This window comes from Canis lupus, chromosome 5, assembly GCF_003254725.2.
Source record: "Canis lupus dingo isolate Sandy chromosome 5, ASM325472v2, whole genome shotgun sequence".
In the NCBI taxonomy this organism is placed as follows: Eukaryota; Metazoa; Chordata; class Mammalia; order Carnivora; family Canidae; genus Canis; species Canis lupus.
Genome location: NC_064247.1, coordinates 58,077,406 through 58,103,649, shown reverse-complemented (window position 1 = coordinate 58,103,649; position 26,244 = coordinate 58,077,406). Strand labels below are relative to the sequence as shown.

The following is a 26,244-nucleotide window of genomic DNA, read 5'->3' as shown; positions in this document are numbered from 1 at the left end:
AGATAGAGAGAGAAAGGGGACTTGTTTGCTTCAGTATTTGCACGTGTGCGCGCACATGTATGTGTGTGTGCATGTGCATGTGTGTGCATGTGCATGCATGTGTGTGTGTGCATGCATGTGTGCGTGTGTGCATGGCAGGGGTGGGGGGGTGTCCATAAGTGCCAGGAAATCCTGTTAGAAACCGTTGGGATTATGGAAATCTGAGAAACCCCATTAACATCGTGTAATGTTTCCTTCTCAAAGAGAAGCCTGTCTTCAAGAATCTTTGTTTTATTATTAATATTTTGGGGATGTTTTTATTCCAGCTCCACTTCATAGCAGCCGGTGTTCCCAACAGTCAGGACAAGAATGGAAGCACTTTCTGCGGAGGCCCCGTGGCCACCGCACCCAAGAGAGCGCTAGGCAGTCTTGGGGAGACTGCTGAAAAAATAGTTTGGAATCTATCAGATCCCTTTCAAGAAGACATTTCTGGGGGCCCCTCGGTGCCTCAGTCTGGTTAAGTGTCCGGCTCTTGATTTCAGCTCAGGTCATGATCTCAGGGTTGTAGGATGGAGCCCCACGTGGTCTCCGTGGGTTTCGTGCTCAGCATGGGGTCTGCTAGGGATTCTCTCTCCCTCTCCCACTGCCCTTCCCCCTGCTAGTGCCTTCTCTCTCTCTCTCTCTCCTTAAATAAATAAAAATCTTTTAAAAAAATTATCTGTAAGATTCATTTTATTCAACCAACAAATAATGAGGCCCGTGTAGATGTATCTAAGAGCAGTTCCTCATTAGGCTTTAAAATTATTATTATTTTGCAAAGGAAAATATGTCCCACAGTTTCCTCATTTTTCCTTTAATATCTGAAATGCAGAGGCAAGACTTTGGGATGAGAACTGAGGAACCTGACAGCCTTCTGAGCACCTCCTGACCCGGGGCCTGGCCGGCCAGCCTTCCACCTCTCCCCTGCCTGACACGGAGGCTATTCCATGTGGCTGCTTAAATGCACAGGTGTGCCTCCTCAGGAGGGATGCTGGCCAGCCCCTCGGTGCCCTGTAACACCAGGATGGACTCGTGGTCCTCAGGGGTGCTCCAAGGGTGGGGGCTCCTCTCTCCCTCAGAGGGCTGGGGGTTTGGAATGCCCCAGGTAGAGGAATTCTGATGCTTTGGGCCATGCCAGTGATGCACACGCTTAAATGTGCAACTCAAGTTCCCTCAGAGCTTGTGAGCTAAAATGGGGATAGTTAATCCCACAGGGACTTGATAGAGAGAAACATCCAGCAGGTGAGGAGGGTCTGCAGGAATTTCGATGTCATAATGGCTTTGAATAAAAGAGCCCCGAGTGTTTCTGACCCTGAATCGAGGAGGGTAAGCATTGGGGGACCTGTGTGGGCTAAAGGGGATCAGTAAGAATTAAGGACTATCATTCTATCCCAGCAGCAAGTATTTCTGTCCCCTGGTGGAAAGAGATGGAAAGGCTTTGCTGCAAAACAGTTGATTCCATGTGGAGCTGGCATAAATGCTTCCCTGGAAGATTAATAATAAAACAAAGATGTTTGAAGACAGGCTTCTCTTTGAGAAGCTTATGCATCTGTTTGCTTTTCCACAAGCTGGCCACTAAAAGGTATCTACTTTGCTACTAAAGTTTGGTTCAAACACTCTAACAAATCTATTTCTTAAATAAAGGATCCGGATCCTTTGTCTTTCTATTCTGTATCTCCCAAAAGTGCCATTGTGGGCCTGGCCCATAGTTTCCGGATGCATGACCACGGGCACATGCCGTCCACAAAGGAGGGGAGCTGGGGAGCCCATCCTCACCATGTGCCTAGATCTGATTCTCCTTCACGCACATTTCACCTTCATTTGGAAGAAGAAAAAATGTTTAAGTTCTAATATTTACGATTATCCTTTTGCTTTAATTTCTGCAATATTTTTTGTTATCAGAAGAAAAAAAATACTGGGATGCCTGGGTGGCTCAGCGGTTGAGCGTCTGTCTGCCTTCGGCTCAGGTCGTGATCCCGGGGTCCTGGGATCAAGTCCCTCACTGGGCTCCCTGCAGGGAGCCTGCTTCTCCCTCAATCTGTGTCTCTGCCTCTTTATGTGTGTCTCATGAATAAACAAATAAAATCTTTAAAAAAAAGAAGAAGAAAAAAACCTCATCTTATTTTCAAAATGCTGGATTTTAAGTACAAGCTGTAGACACTCCAGGAGCAGAGGTGGATTCAAACCTCACCGGTTAGTGAGGCAAGCACCAGCTTGAGTCCAGCGGGGAGCTGCTCAATCCAGGCAGAGTTTCGGGGCCGAGAAGGAGCCTGAGCAGAAGAGGGGGGAGCCAGGGGCAGCTCCCGGGGGTCCTAGGGACCTCCCTGGTGTGTGCGTTCTGCGTTTCTTCATGCATAACTGTTTCTCTGAAGTCAAGAGCCTCGAACCGCTTTTAATGGTTTGCACAGGCGATGGGAGAATGTACCCTTTGTTATGTGGTCTCTGAAAAAATTTTTGAAAGCAGTGGAATCCTTTTTGTAGATGAAATCTCAAGTGTTACCCCCAGATATTGTAGGCAAAAGCAAACTGCTCTGGTGGGAGGGGCTGGGGCCCCCAGCATCCCGAGGAGCCTGGCGCTCTGGGAGCATGGTGGAGAGGCACCCGAGGGGCCTGGCTCCGGAGGGTGCAGGCTCCAGGGTCCATTTGCAAACTTGTAATGAAAGACACAGACTACGAACTCCCAGCACTGGGGACATGTGGCCTTCTTGGTCAAAAGAAACGCTTCATGGCATCTTCTCTCCTGTTCAGCTCACAGCCTGGAGGCTACCACGAGGAGGGAGAGCCAGCCATGCTTGCGTTCCCGGAGCAAGGAAGCGAGGATACAGTGTGCTTGGCCTCTGGAGGGTTGGCAGCACTAGTGAGGTGTCCCTTGGCCCTGGGGGGCCAGAAGCTGAAGTCATGGCCATGGAGCTCAAGAAAATTATCAGTTGGCTACCAGCGAGGTCAGGAGATTTTGCCCTGACAAGGCCAGCTTTGTGGCCAAACACAGCCACGAGGACAACGATTCCTAAGTGGATGGGCCCAGCTCTCCACTTCGCTCCTGCCTCCTGGGCGGTGTGAGGAGGGGAAGGGGACCCTGTGTTCAGGTCTTGCCCCTCCCAACACTTTGCTTCACAAAAACCACCATCTTTTGGTTCTCAGGCCTGGGCAAGCTGCCAACCAAAGGCTCCGATGGAAGCCTTGGGGTGTCGCTGAGCTCCTGGAAACTTAGCACTGGCCAAGCATCAGATCGCTGCCCAAACCATAGGACAGGGCTTGGCAAAAGTATTTGGCGGAGGCGCAGCTGACCCTTGACCTCGGCAGGCCCCCTGTGGTGGGTCTGGGTGCCGAGGCCCCAGCGACCATGCTGAGGGCCCGTGTGCAAGCCCTGGACCTACCTGCTCATTGATCTGGCACATGGTGAGGTTCTGGTCGTCGCAGGAGCATGCCACCCGGATGTACTTGAGCCAGCTGCCGGACCCCGCCTGACCAGCATCCATGCAGAGCTTCTCACTGCTCAGGTCTTCAGAGATCTGGCGGGGAGAGAGAGAACCCAGGGGGGTCAGAGGCATCCTGTGTGAGAGAGTCTACACACTCTGCGTCTGCCCAATGAGGGACCGGCTGTTTGGGCCCAGTAGGAGGGCAGTCCAGCACCTGGACATGAGCAGACCCCCTGGGCACTGGTGAGGTCCTGGTCCCACCCAGCTGCCCATCCCAGGAGCCCCCGAGAGCCCGGCAGAGAGGCAGGAGGATGGCCCTTCTTCTCACCAAGCAGGTTGCTGCCCTGGCCTGGCAATAAAAGGAGCCACCAGTGTTGCAAGAACCCCCAGCACAGCTGTCCCACATGTGAGAAAGCGGAGGTCACTGTGTCTCAGAACAGAGCCCTCTGTTAAGGGGAGTTGGGGCGTGGGGCTGGAGAAAACCATTCTAGAAGGTAAAGGTGTTGTTGGGGTGTGTGGCTGCGTATGTGTTGGCATGAGTGTGCGTGTGTGTGTGCGTGTGCATGTGTACACATTACCCTAAATGTAAGAAAAACATTCAGTTTTCTTAAAGGTGGCAAGTTTCCACTTGACACCTGGGGCCTGCAGAGGCCCGGCCTCTCAGCGCACCCTCAGTGGCCAGCGCCCTAGTGACTGGCATTATCTACTTTGTTGTTGCCACTGGTTTCTGAGTGTGCTTCTCAGGGTGTGCATCTCTGAGTGGGTCATTCCATAGGAGACCTGAATGCTGTCCCCTTTGGAGAGAGGGATGCCCATGGACCTCTGGATGCCAAGGCGAAGCTGCAGCAGAGTCCCCTCCCATCCCCACACCTGCTCTGTTCAGTGCCAGCTTCCGGGTCTGAATCCTGAGCATGCGAGCCAGCAGCATCTGGCCAGCTTCCTGGGCAGTCCAGCCCCAACTCTTAGAGGGTATGAGGAAGGGGCTGAAGCCTCAAAATAGGAAGGGGTGTCCAAGTGGGCAGGTATGTCCTGGTGGGCAGGTGTGTTTAAGTGAGCAGCTGTGTCCTAGTGAGCAGCTGTGTCCTAGTGGGTAGGTGTGTCTTGGTGAGCATGAGTGTCCAGGTGGGCTGGTGTGTCCTAGTGACCAGGAGTGTCCAAGTGGGCAGGTGTGTCCAGGTGAGCTGGTGTGTCCTGGTAGACAGGTATGTAGCTGTGTCCTGGTGGGTAGGTGTGTTTAAGTGAGCAGATGTGCCTGGCAGGCAGGAGTGTTCCGGGGACAGATGTGTTCTAGTGGCCAGGTGTGTCCTGGTGAGCAGTTATGTCCTGGTGGGCAGGTATGTTTAAGTGAACAGGTGTGTCCTAGTGAGCAGCTGTGTCCTGGTAGACAGCTGTGTCCTGGTGGGCAAGGGTGTCCTGGTGGGCAGGGGTGTCCTGGTGGGTAGGGGTGTCCAGGTGGGCAGGGGTGTCCAGGTGGGCAGAGGTGTCCTGGTGAGCAGGGGTATCCAGGTAGGCAGGGGTGTCCTGGTGAGCAGGGTGTCATAAGGACCCAGTAAAGTCAGGACAAGGGGTAGTGACCTATACCAGCAAAGATGGAAGAGGCTTATTCCAGGCACCATGGCCCCTGCTCCCTAGAGGGTGTCCCAAGTGCCTGTTCTGAACAATAAGGACCTGGGAAGGATAAGAGGTGTCCCCACTAAGGCCTGGAGAAGCTGCTTCTGACCAGCGACTCAGGATACTTTGTAACAGTGCAAGTGCTCCCTAGATGTGCTCAGACACTTTCTGAGTGGCCAAGGGTGGCCTCTGAGCGATGAGGAAGCGGAAGTTTTGGGAGGCAGGTGTATTGTTGCGGGAGGTACTGAACCTGCTCTGGTCGATCTGTCCACATACACCTGGGGCGCCCTGAGTCCCTCCTGGAGACCCTCCTGTACACGACGAGTCTAGGGGCTGATGGCTCAGACCCAGCTTTGCTGACGTCTCTGGAGTCTGATCCAGAAGGGGCTTCGAATCTGGGGCCTCAGTTCTGTGATTCTCCTTTATGGGGGGCTTTCCCCAAATGGGCCTAATTCTGAGAGAGGGGAGCGAGGCCAGATGTCCTGGCCGGGGGAGGGCGAGAGAGGGTTGGGTGGGGCTGGAGGGGTGGCATGGCACAGAGGCCCTCTGTCCAGCCCCGAGCCCTCTGCTGTCCGCGTCTGGACCCTCGGGAGGCCGCCACGGGCTGGCCGGCAGGGTAGGAACACAGGCCCACGTGGGAGAGACCCTCTCTGGGCACTAACGCCTCCCAGGGCTCCCCATGCACCTCCCACCCCAACTGCAGGAAACCCTCAGAGAAGACCCACAAAGCAAACCCTGTGGTTTGTGGCACCTCAACGGATGGGGCAGCCCCGCTGCCTTCCTCTGCCACGGGGAGAACGGGGCAGGGGGTGGAGGGGTGGGGAAGCCAGGACCCGCAGGCCCCACCCCACCCGGCGGGCCTGGGCTCCCTGTGGTGCCCACCCCCAGCCTCGGGCTCTGTCCACACCCGCCTGTGCCATGGGCTGGGGCAGAGGGTGCTCGCTGCTGGAACCATCGAGCCGCGGGCTCTGCCCACCCGCCCCGCTGTTCCTCAGGCCTACTTGGTGCCTCAAGGGTGTTGCTTCACCTCAATAGGCCCGTCCCCCCAGATTGTTGCTACAAGAAGAGTGAGCCCTAACTAACCACCTGAGCCCTGCTCTGAGCCCTCGGAGCCCCTCCCTGTCCCGTTTGCTCACGTGTGTGTGTGTGTGTGTGTGTGTGAGCATGAGTGTGTGAGGGGCCACTTGGGGGGGGTGGGGGGCAGCAGTGTGTTTTTGGGAAAAGACAAACCAGCCCCAGTGAGGGCATGGCCCGGGGGCAGCCTGCAGGGAGGCCCACCTGCCCCACAAGAGGCCTGGGCTCCCCACCTGAGTCCTCCTGTGCCTCCGTCCACCGCGGTCCCACGCTCCTGTCTGTCGTCCCCACATCCCCCAGGAGGATGCCCTGGACGCGGGTCTCAAACACAGACTTGGGGGCCCCAGTCCGAGGCCCTGATGAGGGACCAGGGGTCTGCCTCGTGTCCTGCAGGCTCACTTCCCAAGGGGCTCCTGACCTCCCACCATGAGGGGAGCGCTGTGCCACACAGGGGGTCCCCTGTCACTGTCACCCCAAAGAGAGGGCTCGAGGGTTTGGGTGCACCACGGATGTGTCCTGGGGACAGGGGAGGGAAAGCAGATCGTGTGGAACCACCTGTGGTGCTCGGCGCTTGCAAGTGCTGCCCCCTGAACCATGGCCTGTGCTGCCTACGGCCTGCTCTCCTGGTCTCCGTGACCCCGCTGCATCACGGGGAATGTCATCCGGGCACGCAAACCCTGCCTTCTGGTGAGCTTTCTAGGGCTTTGTCAGACTGACCTCTCCCTTCTCCATAGGTTGGTCCCATAGGTGCTGGAGCACGGTCCCTGTCCTAAACCCTCCCTGGACCCGGCGAACGTCTCTGGTTCTCTCCAGCGTGTCTAAAGGACTGGTCACTCACTCACATGGGACACCAACCTGTCCCTGTCCCTGTCAGCGTGCAGCTCCAGGGTGTGTCCACTCTCTGGCCAGCAGCCCTCCTTCCCTGAGACTCCTGGGAAATGTCCCCACCCTGCGACCCAGGAGACCTGGCCATTTGCAAGGTCATGGGGTGGGAGTTACCTCCTGGCAAGCCCCAGGGGTTGGAGGAAACCCTCTTCCCTGAAACTACCTCTGAGCAGCATCAAGTGAGGCACTGGCCCTTCTTTCAGGGAAGACAGAAGTCCTGGTCTGGGGGCCAAAGCAGAATGCATGAGCAGGGAGAGGGCCCAGGCCTGTGTCCACCATCGTCACCTGGGTGCACCTGGGCCCTGCTTCCAGCTCAGACAGCAGGACACATCAGGCCTGGCTCTTGCTAGGCGTTTGGATGGGCCCAGGCCCTCTCTGACTCCCAAAAGGGAGAAACGGGGTACAGACATTTATCTTGCTCTTGTATCTCTTCCTTTCATCCTGCGTCCTCCCCACTGGGACTCTGCTGGGCCTTTGGGAAGCTCACATTAAGAGCCCGTGTGGGCGCAAGTCTCTCTGTGTTGGTCACCACAGGCCTCCGAGGCAGGGGTTGGGATCATCCTGTTTCCCATCAGAGGAGATAGAGGCCCCAGGAGTGGAGACCTGGAGCCGAGTTAGGGGCCAGAGGGAGGGTCTCCTCGGGGTCCTGGAAAGCAAGACTGGACGGCCACGGATCCCTCTTGCTGCCTCTTTTACAGTGAGATTCTCCAAAACGGTAGGACAGGTGGAGGCCACCCCTCCCCAGCTGGGCGGCAGGGTTGAGGCCTGCTCAGGCCCCAGGAGGCCAAGAGTCACAAGTGGATGGAGGAGGACGAGTGTCAGCAAGGTGGCTGAGCCCGTGAATCTGCACAATGCAAGAGGAGGGAAAGAAGAGAGAGCCCAACCCCTAGGCTTTGCCTCTGGGCCCCTGGCCCCTTTAGCAGACAGTGCCTGAATCTCTTTCCAGATTTGAAATCTGGCTCCCCTGCCCAATCCCACTCCAAAGCCTTGCTCTGGTTTATTTGGAGCTGAGTCTTGGGAATCCCAGAGCCTCCAAAGGAAGCTGCCCTCCTACCCATTCTCCTCACTCGGCCTCACAGGCCTCCACGCCCCTGATCCCCCTGCCAGGTCCCCCAGCTCATAAATCACCCCCATCAGAAATGCTGAGTTATGAAGCAAAAAGATGGAAAAATTCTCTTAACCTTGACGATTTTTTTTGCACATCATTTGAGGTTTCCTGCCCTTCTAATTTGTGGGCTCTCTGCTGGGCTGCTTCTCTCACATTTGATAGGTATGGCTGGCCACTGGGCCCGTCCGGGGTGTGCACGCAGGCGGGCATGCCGAGGCGTCTGTCATTAGCTCACCTAATGGAGTCCGTGCATGCAGCAAATGCAGCAAAGCTGGGGCCTGCAAGCCTGCCCTCCTGCCACCACAGCCTGGGGCTGTAAGGCAGCACCCTGGAAGCTCGGGCATGGTGTCAGCCTGTGGCAGCAGCCGGGGAACAGGGGAGGGCCTCCTTCTCTTACCCTGACCCTCCTCTACAGGCCCACCAAGCTGTGTGGGTCTCTTTCCTGTGCACAGGCACACACACACACTGTGGTTACAATTTATGAGGTCCACACGTAGCTGAAACAGAAAGTCCATTCTTGTGACGGAAGGAGGTGGGGGAAAGCATTCTGGAAACACCTCTGTCCGGGTGTGGACACGGAGCCTGGATGAGCTCATAAACCCTGTCCTAACTCTCATTATGGGCTCGGTGCTGATATGACCAAGCACTGCTGGCGGTGTGGCTGGCGCATGGGGTCACACGGCTGCCAGGCACACGGGAGTCCTGGCAGGCGGGTCATGGGCCAGGGCCCCCACCTGCTCTGACTGGGAAGGAGGAGGGGAGGGAGGCAGGACAGAGGGGCTGTTTCCAGGAGAAAGAGAACCTCGTGGAAGCTGTTTCTAAGATGGAGGCCGCCTGGCTCCTGAGCTCATGGAGAGGGGGCTAGAAAGCTGTCATTCCTGGGCCTTTGCCTAGAAGAGGCTGGATGGGCTCTCAGACTGCCTCCAGAGCAGTGGTTATTGTGTTTTGGGGGGCCAAGGGCCAAGGTTGTTGTCTCAGAAACCCAGGAGCACGGTGAAGCCCAGGGTGAGGGTGCTGCAAGAGGCAGCTGGGGTGCCCCACAGGGGCTCTGACAGCAGGGTCCAAGTGGGGGGCTTTGCTCCTGTACCCTCAAGGTGCACAGCCTCTCAGTTGAGAGCCAGACCGCATCGTGTCGTGAAGCCACAGATGTCTTCAGGGATCCGATGAAAGCCACAGCCCAGAAGTTCTTCAGACATCTGATGCCACACGAGACGCACAGGGTTCTCAGCCCGTCTCCTGCTAAATGCCCAGGCATCCAAGCCTGCTCCTGCCCCTGGGTTTCCTTGCCGCTCTCTCTGCTCCATCCCCGCTCTGCTCCCATTATTCTCAGATATGGACTCCCCACTTTCCTGCCCAGGTGGGCTCTGTACCCCTTGAGAGACCGTCCCAGTAGCGGTGGGGTTTGCGGAAAACTGGAGGCGGAGCAGAGTTTCAGCCTGGCGTCATGCAGCACCTGAGCCCTCCCAGGCCCCCTAAGTGGGGTGCACAACCCCCGATCTCATCAATAGCACGCAGGGGCTGGGAAGAGGGGCACCTGGGTCAGAACCCTGCTCACCAGCCCTTGGTGTGAGCTGAATGCCACCCCTCTCCAGGGGTGTCCCTGCACTCTGCGGGCTGAGAACATGCTTGGGGGCTGGGCTTCCTCCCAAGGGCACATCTTGTCCATCAGCCTCGGGCTGTGGCCCTGACCTAAGAGAGACACTCGGGCAAACTGGTGATCAGACTAGCACTTTCAAGTGTCCAAAGAAATAAATGAATGAAAACCAACTCACTCAGATACAGAAGCCCCTCAGGGTGGCCTGCAATGGGGGAGGCCCAGCAGCAGGGCATCTTGAGACAGGCAAGGAGCCTTGCCAAGGGGTGAGCACCCCATCACTGGGGGAAGTCAAGGGGTCTTCATGGCCCCCTCCCTCCAGGGTACTCAGAAGGGAGGTTGGACTTTCTGAACTCCATGTGTCTTCCCAGCCCTGAAATTGCATAATTCATTTGACAACACAGAGGTTGTCTGGGGTCCTGCTTCAGTTTCTCCTTTGGAACTAGAAAGCCTCTTTCCTGATTTCTGGCTGGGTGGAGGCCTGTGGCTCTGTGCACATGGGGTGCATTATTAGAAATAGTTGGCTGCAGCGCCGGCCGCTTCCCTGGCTGGCTGCACCTGCTCACAGGCTCTTCGGAGGCAGGCTAAAGGGTTCTGCCCACCATAGGATGATGAGGGTACTGGCCAGAGCAGGGCCCTTCTCTGGGTCTCGTGGGTGGCCAGTCATGGGGTGGCCCCAGAACCCCAAAGGGGACAAACCAGCTCTGGCTATGAATAGGAGAGGGACACTCAGCAGATAGACTCCATCCTGCCTCCTTCAAGAGCCCTGCTGCCCGTCTGTGTGGGGGACTCTCAGAGTTTCTCGGGGTGCTCCCAAAGAGAAAGCCCCTGGTCACTGCAGAGAGCCCTGGGCCCAGCCTGGGCCCCAGGAAGAGAGGGTCCTGTCACACTCCTTGGCTGGCATCCTGGTAGCCAGCTGAGCAAGAGGCCGCTGGGTGGGAGTCCCAAGGACCCTCTCCCCTTGCCCTGCCCTGGGGGTTGCAGGCTGCTATAGCCACTCCCAGGGGGCGATGGCCTGGAAGCTCTGTCTTCAGATGTCACTCATGGGATCACACGATGGAATGAGACCCTCACCTATGATGTTGTTTATAAACCGAATTTCTGTAGTGGGGGCCCTGTTTACAGACGTGTCCTCCTTAAAGATGTTCTGCATTGTGATTGAATGGAGAGTTCCTTCAGAAGGTGAGCGCTCTGTGTGTCACTGCCTCATTTCAGCTAGGAGCGGGGTGGGGAGGAGGCGGGAGGGGACATTGAGGCAGGTGCAGTAGTGAGGGACTCGCCCAGCCCCCTCCCGGGAGACACCTGGGACCCCAGTGTCTGGTGCCCGAACTCCCATGGATGTGCCCAGTGCTAACATTCTCCACATCTTTGCAGGGATGCCGAGGTGTCACCTGGGGGCCTGCTTCAATCACTTCCTCCCAGCCGACCCCACAAAGACACCTGAGTGGGTCAAACTCTACCAACGCTTACCAAGAAAAACTACTGGGATGACATGTTACCAGCGCCTGGGTCCTGCTCTGTCCTCTCCCTGTGGACAGTCCTGAGCACACCATCACAGGACTGGCCTTGTGTCCTCATGGGTATGCCAGGCTGGCAGCCTGCACGGAGCCCCTGCTGCCCCTGTCACTGTTGGACAGAGGGGGTTCTTCACGCCCACTGCCCCAGCCACTCTCACCCCTGGGGGGCAGCCCTGGGTGTTCATTGTCTGCCCCCGCTGTGGGCCTGACCCACCGAGGAAAGCAAGCCACCTCAGGCCCCAGGGTCTTCCTTCTGGTCCTCTGAGAGGACAACTGGTGTCAGAAGGGTGGCTACTTGCCAGAGCAGGTCTTGCAGAGGTTTCTGACCTCAAACAACCCAGCTATAACCTGGGTGTTGATGCTCTGTCCCTGTGTGCCTGCCCACCTCAACCTGGCACTGCTGTCTTGTGGGTGCCCACGTGCAGGACAGTCCCAACAGGGCCCCCAGCAAACACCAGCACACAGGGCCCCAGCCCTACTTTGCCCCAGCTCACAGGGGTTCTGCTCCTGGTGAGGTGGAAATTTTACACCTGACTTGGCTGCTGTTGTCTGGGCCTGGAGGCTGCCCAGGAGATTTTATGCCCAGGGCAGGGTAGAGCCACGAAGAGCCGGCGACTTGCCATCACCTGCAACAGTTTGGGCTGGTAAAGGCTACCAGTGCCCAGAAGCCCCCCAAATCCTGGCCTGGTCTCCAAAGTCCCCCAACTGGCAGGTTCCACACCCACCCCTCCCAGGCCCCTGTCGACCCACCCCTGCCCTCAAGCTAATGTGGTTAAATTGCTAACAGCCCAAACGTTTTTTTCCAACCCTAACTTGATTTGAAGTTGGGTCGGGAGCAGAAGTCTCTGAGTCTAAGGGCTGCGTGTTACCACAGACTCAGCTGTGACATTCTGAAGTGAGACACTTTTGTTTTGTTCTTGATCATAAAAAAGATTGGAAAAAAAAAGCCCAAACAACCAAAACCAAAGGCTTGTGGCAGCGTCCTTGCCCAGGGGTAGGTGGGAGCCTGGGGTCTGCCCACAGGAAGCGGTTCCACCAGCAAGTTGTTGCAAGGCCCCAAGAGGTGTCACATACATAACCCTTCTCTGGCCACACAGACGGTGACAAACTGCAGAGCTTATGAACGGCACCCCCTGCCCAGCAGGTGCAGGAGGAATTCTCACAGTGGCTAAGCTGCTGCAAACCTGGGGGCTGCAGACCTCTAAGCACAGCCGGCATGCTCCCTGGGACCGTTCTCTTGCTGGACAAAAGCCCCAAGTGTGGAAGCCAATGTGGAAGCCAGGCTGAGAAGCCCACCGAGGACCCCTCAGCCCAGCTCTGTTGCCTTGGCTGGGACTTCTGCATCCTCCAGCCCACGAGCTTGGTGGGAGTGCTCAGAGGTCCAGGGCCTTGTCGTCCTCAGACCCTCTTGGTCATCCCTGTATCTGGATATCATGGGCTTCTCAGGCTCTGTCATCCTGGCCAGAGGCCATCCAAGTTGTGTCTCAGAGTCTCCCCACCCCTTCCTCTTTGGATGTTCTCTGTAGAGGCTTCCCACTGGGCTCTTCACACCACTCTGTCATGAGGAGGCAACATGTTCCTCTGGCCACCACCACCTGGTAGATGGCTGACACTGTAGTCACCACTGCTTTAGCTACTAGCCACTGCTGACCCTCCCCACCGAGTCACAAGAGGCTCTCAACCACCCTCTGCCAAGGGGCAGTCACTATTGTAGCCACCTTCGTAGATGAGGAAATTTTACACAGAGGAGTTCAGTAACCCACCCAATGTTGCACAGCAAGAAGGGGGCAGACACACTGGATGATGGGTACTGGCCACCTGTCTCACCCCTTTTATGATCTTTGGGGACCAGTGCTTCACATCCTGGCTGGTCTCATCCTTCTCACCTCTCTTCTACCTGAAGATGGTGGCAAGAACAACTAAGACTTTCCCAGAGCCTTGCCAAGGACTAGTGTTCAGTTGAGACTCACTGAACGTCTCTTCATGGATGGATGGATAGATGGATGGAAAGATGGATGATGGATGGATAGACAGATGGATGGTGGATGGATGGATGGGTGGATAGTTGGTAGGTAAGTAGGCAGATAGATGGATGAATAGGTTGTTGGATGAATGAATGGATAGATAGATGGATGGATAGATGGATGGATGGATGGATGGATGGATGGGGCACAGTTTTCCAGACCTGCCCAGATGATTTTGGCTTCTCTACTTCCACAAGTGAGATATAAGGGAACATCTTTCCAGGAGATATAAAGGTAGAAGAACACAGGGACAACCCTCCCATATCAGGGTGGGTCCCTCTGAGGGGCTCTCACAGCCCCTGTCCCACCATAGTACAGATTGTGGTGGGTCATGACTGTCTTGTCCACATAATTACTTTCTCTTACCCTTGGATGATGATAGTGTTCAAGGTTTCGTCTGCCAGCTTCCCAGAGCCAGGCAAACAATAGATGCTCAGTGAATATTTGAGAGACAAATGGGTATGGTGCTTCTGGACACCTGAGACTCCTCCCCACCATATTCCATAGGGCTTTTCCCAGTGGGTCTTTCTTTCCTCTCTCCCCTTATCCCACTCTGGACCCCTTCCTTCTTGTTCCTCCATGGGTTCTGCTCAAGGAAGCACACACCCTCCTTCCGACTACTCTGCATCACTAGAAATCAGAGTTGCAATTTCTCCCGGGTCCAGGGTGACCGTATGATTTCCCCCAGGTCAATGTGACAGCACCCTATTCCCAGGACAGAGGCCATGCTCACTTGTCCATCTCAGCATCCTGTGGGACCTGGCACACAGTGGGGACTCAGCAGAGCTCTGGCGGTGACCAGGATGGAGCCAGATGGGTATATTTAGTGCCTTCTCTGCTGTTGACTCAGTCCCTGTGAGCCCATCCTTCTTCCTCCTTGGGGACACATCAGTCTAGAGAAGCTCCGTGACTCACTGTGTTCCATATCAGGCCTTGTGTTTTGAGATCAGCTCCTGCAAATAGCTCAAATCTCAATAGGCCAAATCTAAGCAAATACCTGCCAATCCCCAGAAGGAGCACTTCTCGCTGCTCTTTGACATACAAAAATGGTCATTGGCAGAGGGCTTCTGGTGCAGATGGTGTTGTCTTTGGAGGCCCGGCAAATAGGCAACACTGGGTCCTTCCACAGAAGGCCCAGGTCTGCGTGCATAAAAATGCCGGCCTTTGTTCTGGCTTTCTAGAGATTGGAGGTGTGCTTTCCTCCAAATAGTTTGCTGTAATGATTCTGCTTCCTAGGATTTCTTTCTTCCCAGGGGATGCAGAGCTCAGCCACGCTCTCGTTGGTTGAGTGGGGCGAGGCTTGGGGGTCCCGTGACTGTAACCCAAGGGCCCTTCCTTCCTCTCACACCCAATGCTCCCTGAGTATCATTTATTCATGAGAGACAGAGAGAGGGAGAGACACAGGCAGAGGAAGAAGCAGGCTCCCTGTGGGGAACCCGATGCAGGACTCCATCCCAGGGTCCCGGGATCATGCCCTGAACCGAAGGCAGATGCTCAACCACTGAGCCACCCAGTCGCCCCTCTTGCTGAGTATCAGACATGGAAGATAGAGATGGGGAGTGGCAATGCCTACACTCTGGATATCACAAGCTTCTCGGGCGCTGTCACCCTGGCCATAGGCCATCCGGGTTCTTGGGGATGGACCATGTGCCACAGGCTGGGCCTGCCCCCGGATGCAAGCTCAGCCTGAGACGACGTCTCTCCCAGAGCCCGAAGCCAGCTTCCTTCCCAAGCTGGGGGCACATTTGGTCCGATTGGCAAGTTTAAAAATGATTCATAGACAGAAGTGGGCAAAGTCAGTCTTGAATGACAAATGGGACCAATTAAATTCAATAGCCCTCCCTCTTTGCCCACGTTCCAGCCACTTCCTACAGCCAGCCACCTCTGACGAGATATGTCAAAGGAATTAAAAGTGTGTCCCCCACAATGATATTACCTGGGTCCCTTTCAGGTCCACACCAGCCAAATTCAAACATCTATTCAAGCCCAGGAAATAGAATCGAAACGGTTTATTAAAAACCTAATCACAAGCATTTATACGACACAAATGATTCTGAACTGCACCCACCAACCCCGCGGCCCCTCCCAGGGACAGCACAATGCAGCCGATTACCCGGAATTTAAATGGGGGTGTTTAAGAGCCTGGGAACATTTTAATGGGGATCTTTCTTTGTAGATTCTGCTATTGTGTTTTTTTTTTCCACTTGAAAAAAGGCAAAGGATGGGAGGGCGCATTCACTTTCCTCCCTTGAGTGATATAAGAATATATGACTTATTCTGCAGATCTGTTTCTATTGATGCTGTCAGGATGTGAATATAAACCCCTGGGAAAAGGGAACACCCTGCTTGCTTAATTAAAGTGGCACAGCGTGGCTTAGGGCGGCTCCCCGTCAGCTGTCCCGAGCCTGAGCAGGCCCTCCAGCAGGTGATTGCATTGGCGCTCTCTGGGGAGGAGAAGCTGTATGAGCAGAGGCTCCTTCCCTCCTCCGGCCCTGGCTCCGGGGCCAGGGGCCGTGCTGGTCACTGTTCCATCTTGGCTTTCTAGATCCTGGGCTCCCCCGCGGATGGTGAGAAGAGCTATGGGTCAGAGGAGTTCCTTTGACGCTTTCCCAGCCAGCGGTGGCCACCCGGGGCTTGCTCACAAGGCCCCTCTCTCCGGGGCGGGGACCATTGTCTCCCCAAACGTCCTCCAGATAGAGATGCTGGAGACCTGGTCTCCTGGGTTCTTTGCCCGTGGAGCCGGCACCCAGCCCCACGCCGGCTAGGTTTGGGGTAGCTCTGGCCAGACAGGTCTCAGAGACCCCTTGAAGGTCAGGAGCTGATTCTTTCCCGAGAGCCTTGTTTTGAAGATGAGGCTCTCTTGTTCTACCAACCTATAATTTTCTAACAACATAATGAAAAATACATCAGAATGGAAACATTTAAGATTAAGTACATCCTTCCCATCACAGTGATTCGTTTGTCGTACCAACTACCAATGGTGAATGCCAGCTTCAGAAGTGTAACTGGTTGAAAATGCACGACTAACTCCACTTCTGTCGATACTTTGCATTTACATGTATACTGTACGGTGGAAGCAGAAATTCTCCCTGAAAACGTTCTCTCCCTAAAATCCTGGGGTGCGCATTGGAGCCACAGGCAACATCTGATGGGCATCCTGAATTTTGCATTTTGTTGGTGCGATACGCCGACCTGGGTGTGTTTGACAACGAAGCCCCGGCCGCATGTGTCCCAGCCCAGCACTGCAGCCCCTCTCAGCTCTCTCCCAGTGTTTCCTTAGACAGTTTCCTTACAAACTGGCACAGACTGGGGGGCGTCCCAGGCAGCCACCGGGTGTAGCTCCCTGTGGTCGAATGTATTTCTTCTGAGCCTCAGAGGCTGGCTGTGACAGAGGACTCCAGGCTGGATCGTGCCAGGGCTCCGCAGGAGCCTGCTGTCTGGGGTCCTGGTCAGGGTCCCTGGGGACACCTGGCTGCGGCACAGAGCTATCCCCGGGAAGGGAGCCCCAACCTAGGTCCTGGGATCCGGCTCTCTGTGCTCTGGGGAGGGGCAGGGCAGGGACCAGGCGCGTGGAGGTGCACCCATAGGATGACTGCTTGCTCACCCGGCCCACAGCTGCCGCCTCTCATGCCATGGGGCGAGACTCCACAGAGGTGGCTTCTCCAGGCTGTGTGCTCCACAGGTACACCAAGGGGTCCTTGCATCATAACTGCTCATGAGAAGATCCTCCATCCTCGGCTTTTCTGCAGGGGTTGGTAGAGGAATTCCTGGATTTGCATGGAATTCAGTTCCTGGAATGTTTCAGTGGACAGTTCACACGCAGACAGCGATTAGGCTTCATGTGTTGGGGGTGTGGGGCTGGGCGGGTGGAACTCTGAGTGAAAATACTCTGCAGCTTGGCCGAATCACCTCCTACCTGATACGGGCTCAGCTTCTCCTCCAACAACCCGCCTTGGAGGGGCTCCTTCCCTTCTCATGTTTGGGTGGAAAGGCATTCAAATTAGGTTTGAGATTTTCATTGTGTTGTGGCTTCTAGAGGGATGTCCTTTCACGGGGATCTTTGAGAATTAGCTGGTCTCTTCGAGGAGCTGGTAAGTCGAGACACAGCCATGAAATTGGAGAACCACAAGGCTGCATGCATGTTTTGGGCAACAGACGCCTGGGTGCAGCGTTTCAAGGCGGGGTGTGTGTGTCTGGGCCGCATCTCATCCTAGTGACTCCTGAAGAACCATCCGGCTGTCCTGTGTGCTGGACTTAAGGGTCACCCGAAAGGTAGCTTCTCTCAAGGTCCCCACCCACCCAGCAAAGCAAAGAGCTTGCATTTAACTTTCCCCTCTGCTGGAGGAGACCCCTCCCAAGCCACAGGCCACACCTGCCATGGCATCCACATGCAGGACCTCCTGTCAGTGGAAACGGGAAAAGAGGTGACCCCTTCCAGGGACACCCAGAAACCCCCAGCTGCAGAGACCCCTCTGCTCGTCGGGGCACAAACACTAGAAGCCATGTGCTGCTGCTTTAACTGGCCGTCATCTCAGAAATAAAGTGGAGCGAGATAAAACAGGCCGGCGCAGCCCTCCACGGCCCCCAGTGCCACAGAGTTCCCTTTGTGTGCCCGCCGACGGGGAGGACCCGGCGAGGTGTGCGACGACACGGCTACGGCCCGGTGTGATGCAATAGGATGTTAACCACACATTCTAATAATAAAATAAAATAAATACTAATAAACATTCGACCTAGAGCAAAGATCCTTCACGAGACACCCTAATCATTTTTCTGCTCCCACTTCAGTTTTTTCTGGAACGGCTCCAGCGAGCCCAGGTTGGTGCAACAGCCTTTTTCTCGGAGGGAACAAAAGGTCTTTCTTAGTCCTAAGGGCTGTCAAGTTTATCCAAATATTCTCAGCTTACTACTAGCCCCTTTCTGAATTGATATTTCCAATAAAAGGACACTTTGTATCTTTAAGCCGTATCCCCCCCCCCCCCGCCCCCCCTCCCCCCGCCCCGAGCGAGGATGCAGAGGGCAGGGAACCCGCTGGGTCGCCGGGCCTGCCACTTCCTCGGCGATGGGCGGGAAGGGGCTGTCCCTGGCACACTGAGGGAGGAAGGCAGGCCCACGGGGGCCCACGGGGGGTGCCCACCCTGCACTGCGCCATGGGCCTCACTTGGCACATGCCATCCAGGCTGCCAAGCATGTGAGGTGATGAGCGCACTCGGGGGCAGAGATGTGAGGCCCACATCCTGGGCCGTGAGCAGCCTCGAGGGAGCCGGCCTCTCACGCTGCGGCACGGCCTGTTTCTAAGCACGGGCTCCTCCCCACCTGCCCAGAACCCGTCCCACTGCCGGCCTCAGGGCCCCGTGCTCTGTGTGCCCCCAGTACGCACACGGGCGCAGCTGACACCCGGGGGAGCGGTCCCCATGGCCCCACCGAGGGCACTTCCTTCCAGCGCAGCCTCCTAACGGCTCTGATTCGAGTTAATGATAATTCTCATTAATCACTTTCATGGCTGCATAATGGAAATAAGGTGTCAGTGAGGTGACAGGAGCCACATAGACGGTATTTATGACTTGTGTGCATGCTGGCAGCCCTGGGTCCTGACCCCTCTGGCCGTGGCTGCCCAGCACAGAGCCCTTTGTGCTTATTTTCCTGGCCTGACCTCAGGGATGCTGCCAGCCTCAGGGGCCCTCCTCCTGCACAACTGAGCAGAGGGTGGAAAGGGGGCTTCGGGATGTGGGGTGGGAAAGAAGCAAGGAGGGGGGGCTCTTGTATTGCCAGCAAGCTTCCCAAGAGAAGCCCCAACCCCCTCTCCTCTCCCTGACCTCCAAGGAGGGTGGACCGCCTCCATGGAGCCCAACTTGGAGACGGGACTGCATCTGGTCTACCTGTGATCTCTGGCAGCATGCACAATAGGTGCTTCGGGGGGATTCCGTGGCTCAGCATGGGCTGTGTGTGGGGCAGAGGAGGAATTGAAGCGGTGGAGCCCGTGGGAATCCAACTGGGAGTCCCCCCCACACCAGCCGAGTGGCCATGCAAGGTCTTGGGTCACTGCTGACTCTGCAACTCAACTCACACGTTCCCGCGCGGACCACACAGAACCACAGCTTCCGGAGCCCCCGCCCCCTGCATGGCCTTGCCCACTGGCCCAGCAGCTCCCTGGCTGAGTGGAACCCTGTTTATTCAGGGGACCCCTACACATTTGTCTGTCTCCACATGCAGCCCTGCCTTGGGGAGGGAGGGGGGCTCTGCTTGGTTCAGAGACAGCTTGCACAGGTGCGGGAAAGGAAGTGCCCTAAGGAGACTGAGCCGCCCTAAACCTCTCTGCTTCCTTATGAAGCAACACAAGGGTCCTTCTTGGGACTCAGGGAGGAGTGGCCCATATGTCGGGTTTCTGGTCCTTCTGGCTGGACCGTGATAATTAAAACTGTGCTCTGGCTCTGGTTTCCATAAGGCCCACCTGTCCCCAGGGGCAGCTGGGGGTGGGGGTGGGGAAGGAAGTCACCGCCCTGGCAGCAAATAACTATGCTGCCATCAGCTGGGTTTAATTTTGTGCTTGCACCAGGGGGCCGCGTGCAGGAGCACAGGGTCATTACTAGGGTGTTGCCGGGGCAAGGGAGTGGGCGGGAGTGGCTCGGACGGTGGATATTCTGGATGCAGAGGCTCCATTAACCAGGGCTGAACTGGAGAAGGAATCGGGACGTGAGTTGCCCGCCTTGTCCAGAAGCACCCTGGTTGGGGTGGCTGTTACCCAGTGTGATGACCTCCTGGGCTGTCGCCAGGCCTCTTGGCCTTCCCAAGTGGCAAGGTCAAGGTGAGCTCCCTGAAGGCTGCTATTCGGGGATGTCTGGGGGTCCACATAATGGCAAACCAGGAACCCCGAAGAGCCATTAAACCATCTGCAGTACAGAGCCGCACCCCAGATCTCCCATCGGGAAGAAAAGCTTGTGAAGCAAGGGAACCCCCACGCCACGGCAAGAACCGGACAGATGTGGCTGGTCTGCGCCCTACACCCTTCCAAACGCCCACCTGAAGCCCTCGGAGATGGGAACACTTACAGCTGCCAGGAAGGAGCCTACATAATGCCCGGCCCCTAAGAAGGTAGAGCTTCTCCATGCTTCTAAGGAGCTCCCAGGTTGCCTCAAGTGGACGGTGCTGTTTTGGGTGCCTCTGGTCTTGGATATGGAGGGTTTTCACTGGAGGTGGGACCTGTGTGGATCTGGGTTTGGCTTGTTTTGGATCCTCCACCTCCTCTCTTCCTGCTTCAAAAGGATTTTTGTCCAAACATCCAGCTTCCAGAGCATTTCTGTTGGGCGGCCTTCATCATTTTGGAAGGTGACCATCAGGTGGCAGTGTCATGGCTGTGCTGCCTGGTGGCCAGCATTGGGGCTTCTTTGGAAGGGGCCTTTTCTGGGGTTTGGGGGAGCTTATCAAGGACTTTATGCCTCTTTGAGTCTAGAGGCTGGATCACACTCCCCTGTACGAAGACCTCTGTGAATGACCCTCTGGTGAAGCAGCTTCATGTGGGGCCCAGGGAGGACCTGGGCGTCTCGGCTTGCCTGTGCTCTCTAGACTTCTCCCCGAGACCTCCGGGCCATCCACCCAGTGACCGCCTCCACAGGGAGAGAAATCCCCTGGACATGAATACTTTCCTGCAGAAAGTTTAATTACGGATGGTGCAGCCCTTTTCACATTGATGGTTACACCAGTTGTCAAAGGACAATGACAATAGGCAGACAACAGTTATGGGACCACCAGCCCATAGGGCATGCAGCCCCTCCAACGTTGCCATTGTAGAGGAGGATGGGGGCCTTGCACCGGGGCTGGAGGTCTGCCTCTGGCACCTGACCCGGCTGAGAACCAGGTGTCCCCGGGGGTCATCTCTGCACACTTGCATCTGTGGGGTCAGGCCATCCCTGGGCTACAGCTGGCCTCTCAGATCCTGGGTTTCCTTCCTTCAGGGGGAGGTCCCTTTACCATCTTTTGCACGTTGTGGTGCCTTCAAATCTCTGCTTTTCTGAGAGTTCTGTAGAGACATCCTTCTGTTCTTTAGAAGGAGGTGAAACTATTTGAAATCAAGCTCTCGATGCCCTTGGCCATCCGGGTGAGCCTGGATCCCCATGTCCACAAGTCTGGGCTGGTAGTCCCGTGACTGTGCAGCCTCTGCCCTACCATCCCCACCTGCCCTCGATGTCCCCAGCTCCTCTCCTCCCAGGAGCCTCCTGACTCTGGCTGCACTGTCAGGTCTTCTGTTAAATCCCTCCCGCTTCTTGCAGGAACCCTGATGTGCTGCACACCCGACTCCCTCTATATCCCCTTGCTTCTCAGTGGAAGACCCCCCAGGCCATCCTGTGCATGGAGCCGCTGAGCCCTGTGTCACCACATCCCCTCTGGTTACAGGGTTTCCAGCAGGATTTGACATTTGCACAATAAACACCAGGAGGGGAATGAGGCCTTTGCTAGAGGAGGAAGGACGAGGTCACCAACCTGCGGCTACCCCACGCTCCTTGCAGAAATGTCTTGCTGAGGGGTGGGACCCGGACAGGACAGGGTGCTTTCCTTCAGCCTCAGCACAGACATCCCAGGGCTGGCTGGAGGCCAGCAGACGCCTGCACCAGGCTGGGGCCAGTTGGGCCTTGTCACTTGCCACCTGCCGAAAGTCCTTCTGGTTCATTCTTCTCCCTGGCTTGTTTGGGGCCTTTTCCCAAAGTCTGAGACATGTTCCATCCTCTTTTTCAACTGCTCCTTCCTCCGAGAAAGTCGGGGCTTGCCAGGTGTTAGGCCCGAAATGAACTTCAGGGTGTTAGCTGGGTAACATCTGACTACATGACAGACAAACCACGTGGCTTTGCCCGACAACTCCCCCCACCCTTCTGTGAACCTCCCTCCCTTAACAAAACAATGATCATCTTGGACTACACACAGCCTGGAAGGGGCTTGAGTGGGGCTCCCCAGCATTGGAAAATGTTCTAGGTGATCGATGCTGCAGTGTTGGCCTCGGGTCCCAGGGGCTTCCTTGTCTGCTGGGACCCCATCTCCATCTGCTCCCCCATCTCAGCTCCCCTGAGCGCTGGCATGCAGGTGAGGCCTGCAGGCTGAGGGAGGCCACGGGGAAGGTCAGGGAAGAAGACCCCGCAGGCGGAGACCATTAAGGCAGGTTCATGGCTCAAAGGAGGAACCTCCTGTGGAGTGTCTGGCACCCTGTCTACCCACAGTGGTAAGATCCGAAATCCGGGGCCGGGAATGCCATGGTTTAAGCCGTTGCCCATGTTGGAAAGGCTCTTCGTCACGCTCTGTGGCGCATGCTTTGCAGACGCAGCTGTGGTGGCTGAGCTGGTGTCTTCACTCAAGCACCCAAAGAGGGTCTGCTGGGGAAAGGAGGTGCATGGAGCCGCAGCCCTCTGCAGCAGGCAGCCCCTCGTGTCTGGCATTGTTTTTGTGACTTTTCAGGGATGTTCCACTTTGGAGAAATGGAGTCAGTGGGTCCACATGCAAGGCTGGGACAGGACAGCTTGGTCTGCCTCCCTGCTGTCGGCCGGGACAGGGTCTCCTCCCACTGGGGCCCCTGCCCTGGTGGCCCTGCTGGGCACAGCGTTTGGCCTGTCCAGGTCTCCCAGGTTCCCAAGGAAGGCGGCGAGGACGCCACTCTGGCATCCAGCTCAGAACGTGGGCCCTTCCTCCTGGTCAGTGAGAGAACCCCCGAGGGACGGCCAGTGACCTAGCAGCCATGCAGCGCAGGGTGTCCTCTCTATGGAGCCCAGGATCGCGCTCCACATTGTCTGCAGGGGGCTTGTCCGCAGGAGATGGACATCACCACAACTCACAAGAATGTAAGCCACCCTCAACACACTTGGCCTCCTCCCCGACGGGAGGGTGCCCACCCCTCACACGGCACAATGACGTCCACCCCAGCAGAGCAGAACCTTTTGTCCAAGAACACAGAGCAGCACAGTTCTAGAAGAATCTGGCTGCTTCCAGAGGCAACTCGGCCCTGTTGTAGTGGAAGATATCTCTGGACAGAAGTCTCTGGGCCTCCCACGCAAGTTCTGCACATACGGTCATCATTAGCACACCGTGTCCCGAATGGCGGGATGAAAGAATGTTTGATTCATTTGCCAGAGCTTCCAAATAGGTGACAATTAGGGACAAGGGACAGTGGCCTGGCTGATAGGGTTGTGAGCAGCGAATTACGTGTGCCTGGTGCTTCTCACCGGATGCAGAGCTGCCGCGGGAGCCCCGTGCTAACAGGCGGGGCGGGTGGCCGCATCGTCTGCTTTCAGAGCGTGCCTGTCTGCACGGGAGGCCCAAGTCGCGTCCAAGCCCAGACAAAGACCTGCATCGTGGCATCCGTTTTCCAACAGACCTTACATGCTGCCACGTGAAGCCCTCGTCTGGTGCCAACTTCCAAACAGACCTGACTTTCCAGCACGGCCGTTGCTATACCGGCCGCACTCTCTGAGTGTGTGAGCTTGGTGGCCACACTGAGGACGCATTTTTTTCCAAGGGAAAGAAATTGGGATTGCCAACAATTTTCTGTCTTTAAAGGGAGGCCCCCAGGATGGCGCTGAGAGGGCTGCTGAGGATAAGCGGGGGTGACAGGTGGAGTGGGGACTGAAACCTGAGCCCCAGAGTAACTGCGGGGAGAGAGGCTTCCTGCAGATGGTGGGGCTGGCCTCCCCGGGTGATGGCGGCCGCTGCCTGGGAGGAGGGACAGGGACGGCGGCCTCTTCCCAGAGCCCTGGCCCTGAGCCCCAGACAGTGGACAGCAGGCCCGGCCTAGCGGCTTCGTGTGCACGGCTCAGGAGGGGCTGCTCTCACACCCGTTAGCGCCTGGGACAGGGGGCGGTCGCCCTGTCCAGAAGCCAGCTGGTCCCCGCGGGGTGGCTGTAGTTCCGTCTATGTCCCTGATCTTCCGGGTGTGCCTCACAGCGCTGAATTTAAAAATTGCACAAATACACATGGCAGGGCTGCAGCGGGCCCTGCCGAGCCGTGGGTTGGCCAGCCCTCGGTGACAGTATTAGCTGTGGTGGCGATGGCGTCCTCCGTCCGGCTCCCCACAGGGCTGCTGGCTCTTGCTCAGCCCACAAGGTTCTCTTCTCCTAGGGCACCGAGGAGCTTCTGGTTCCCTCAGAATGGTTTGAATTAGGAAGGAACTCCCCTCTTCTCTGGGCACAAACCACCACACGGGGACGGTGTGAGACATGGGATGAGGTGGAACTCGGACGTTGTCTCCTAGTGTCACGTCAAACAGCCTTCGGTGCTGCTTTGCCCATGTGGCATGTTTGTTTCTGATGCCCCATCTGGTGTGCGGTCCCAGGGAGGCCACTGTCCTTGTGGTCAGTGGGGGACGGCCTCTTCCCAGGCTCGGTGGGAGCCCCAGGCGCCACCCCTGCTGCTCACAGAGGTCCCGGCAAGGCATCTACAGCCAGGTAGCCACGAAGGTCAAAGGTCGGCAGCATGCACTTCCCTACGGCTGTTCCCTGGCTGTCCCTCTGTCCGGGCCTCAGCCCTAGTGCCCTCTTAGGGTGGGTGAAGGTCTTATGTCCTGAAAAAAACTCCTTTCTGGATCTGCTCACCCAAGTTCCTAGAGACAGCCTGTGAGGTTGGTGGTGACTTTTCTCTGCACTTGGGGGCCTGAGACACATGTCCTCCTAGGTGGACAGTGGCCCATGGAACCGTGTCTGTGTCATCCATGCGGACCCAGCTGTGTCCTGGCCCCAAGGTCAGAACAGGCACACAGGATAGAGACATGCATGGCCTGAGAGGGAGGGCCAGGGCCTGTGGCCCATGCACATGGCCTTCACAAGTCTTCCTTCAAGCCAAATGGCTTCTATGTTCTCAAATCCTGGCATCATGTTAAGAGCACAGCAAGATTCACCCAGGAGCACAGTTTTACAGCAGCATGAATACATGTCAGTGGTTTGGTTTGGTTAGGACGACGGCCTTGGATGCGGTTTCTCTACCTTCCTGCTGTTGACCATGCTCCGCTCCTGGGAGCCTCCTGGGCCCCGTAGGGTGTCGAGCAGTGTCCCCCGGCTCTACCCAGAGGTCGCAGCCAGAAATGTCTCCAGGTATTGCCAGCGTCTCCTGGAAGGCAGTGTGGCCGTGGGTGAGAACCAGTGGTCTTTCCTGCAGAGGCAGAGGCTCCGCTGCCATCACAGACAGACCCCTGGGAGCACCTGAGCCGCTCTGCCGAGGAGTGGGTTAGTTGTCAGAGTGGAATCTGGAGGGGGATCTCCGTGGGAGATGTCTGCATCTCTCCCATGGGCACTAATCTGGGGCCTGGAGGAAAAACTGCTTTCTGGATCCAGGGAAGAGAGGAGGGCTGGGCAGAGGCCCAAGGCTCTAGAAGACTCTGCATGTGAGCCATGTGGAGGGCATCCACCCAGGTGCCTTGGTGGGTTTTCTCAGCTCTACACAGTGATGGCATCATGATTCCCACGGCCGGTGCTGGGACCAGGAGGGGAAGAGGCTGTGGGAGCCTCTCCAGCCCAGCCAGGACTGGCTGGCTTCTCAGGGAGAGCCGACCCTCCACCAGGTGCACACAGCCGCTGTGGGTGCTTTGAAGAAGGCGTTTTGCTCACTAGAAAGTACATCGTGAACAGAGCAGGGCTCCGGCGGCAGAGAGAGCATGGCTTCCAGGCAGGCTGATCCTCCTTCTTCGAGGTGGGTGCTGGCTGGGCTTGACCACAGCCCCCCACCCTCCAACCTCTGTTCGGAGCCTGAGGGGGGGCACGCGAACAAGGCGAGTAAGATCCGCCCAGCAGGCACCGCGTCTTCCTTCTGGGCGTGGGGTTGTACATAGTGCAGAAGCCGCTCATCTGTGCCCGGCCGCGGATTGTGGTGGCTCTCACGGGTCTGGGCTGGGGTCCTGGGCCCCCCTCTGTGTCTGTGTGGGTTCTACACCTGGGCAAGCCACTGGCCTGCATGTTTCTCCAAGGCTGGCAGGACGGGAAGCCACACTGCCCCATCTGTTTGGAGACCCAGCGTCCCAACTACCGGG

At 56.8% G+C, this 26,244-nt stretch overlaps 1 protein-coding gene across 5 annotated transcripts in view; it reads right to left on the bottom strand.

Annotated features, from left to right (window-relative positions):
- The window catches only part of PRDM16 (PR/SET domain 16), a 314,126-nt gene that overhangs the window by 46,030 nt on the left and 241,852 nt on the right, over positions 1-26,244 (bottom strand). For all 5 annotated transcript variants that reach the window (XM_025427404.3, XM_025427408.3, XM_025427406.3 and 2 more), the window contains exon 4: positions 3,396-3,530. In XM_025427404.3, the coding sequence (XP_025283189.3) occupies positions 3,396-3,530 (135 nt within the window). The remainder of the gene's footprint in view (positions 1-3,395; positions 3,531-26,244) is intronic.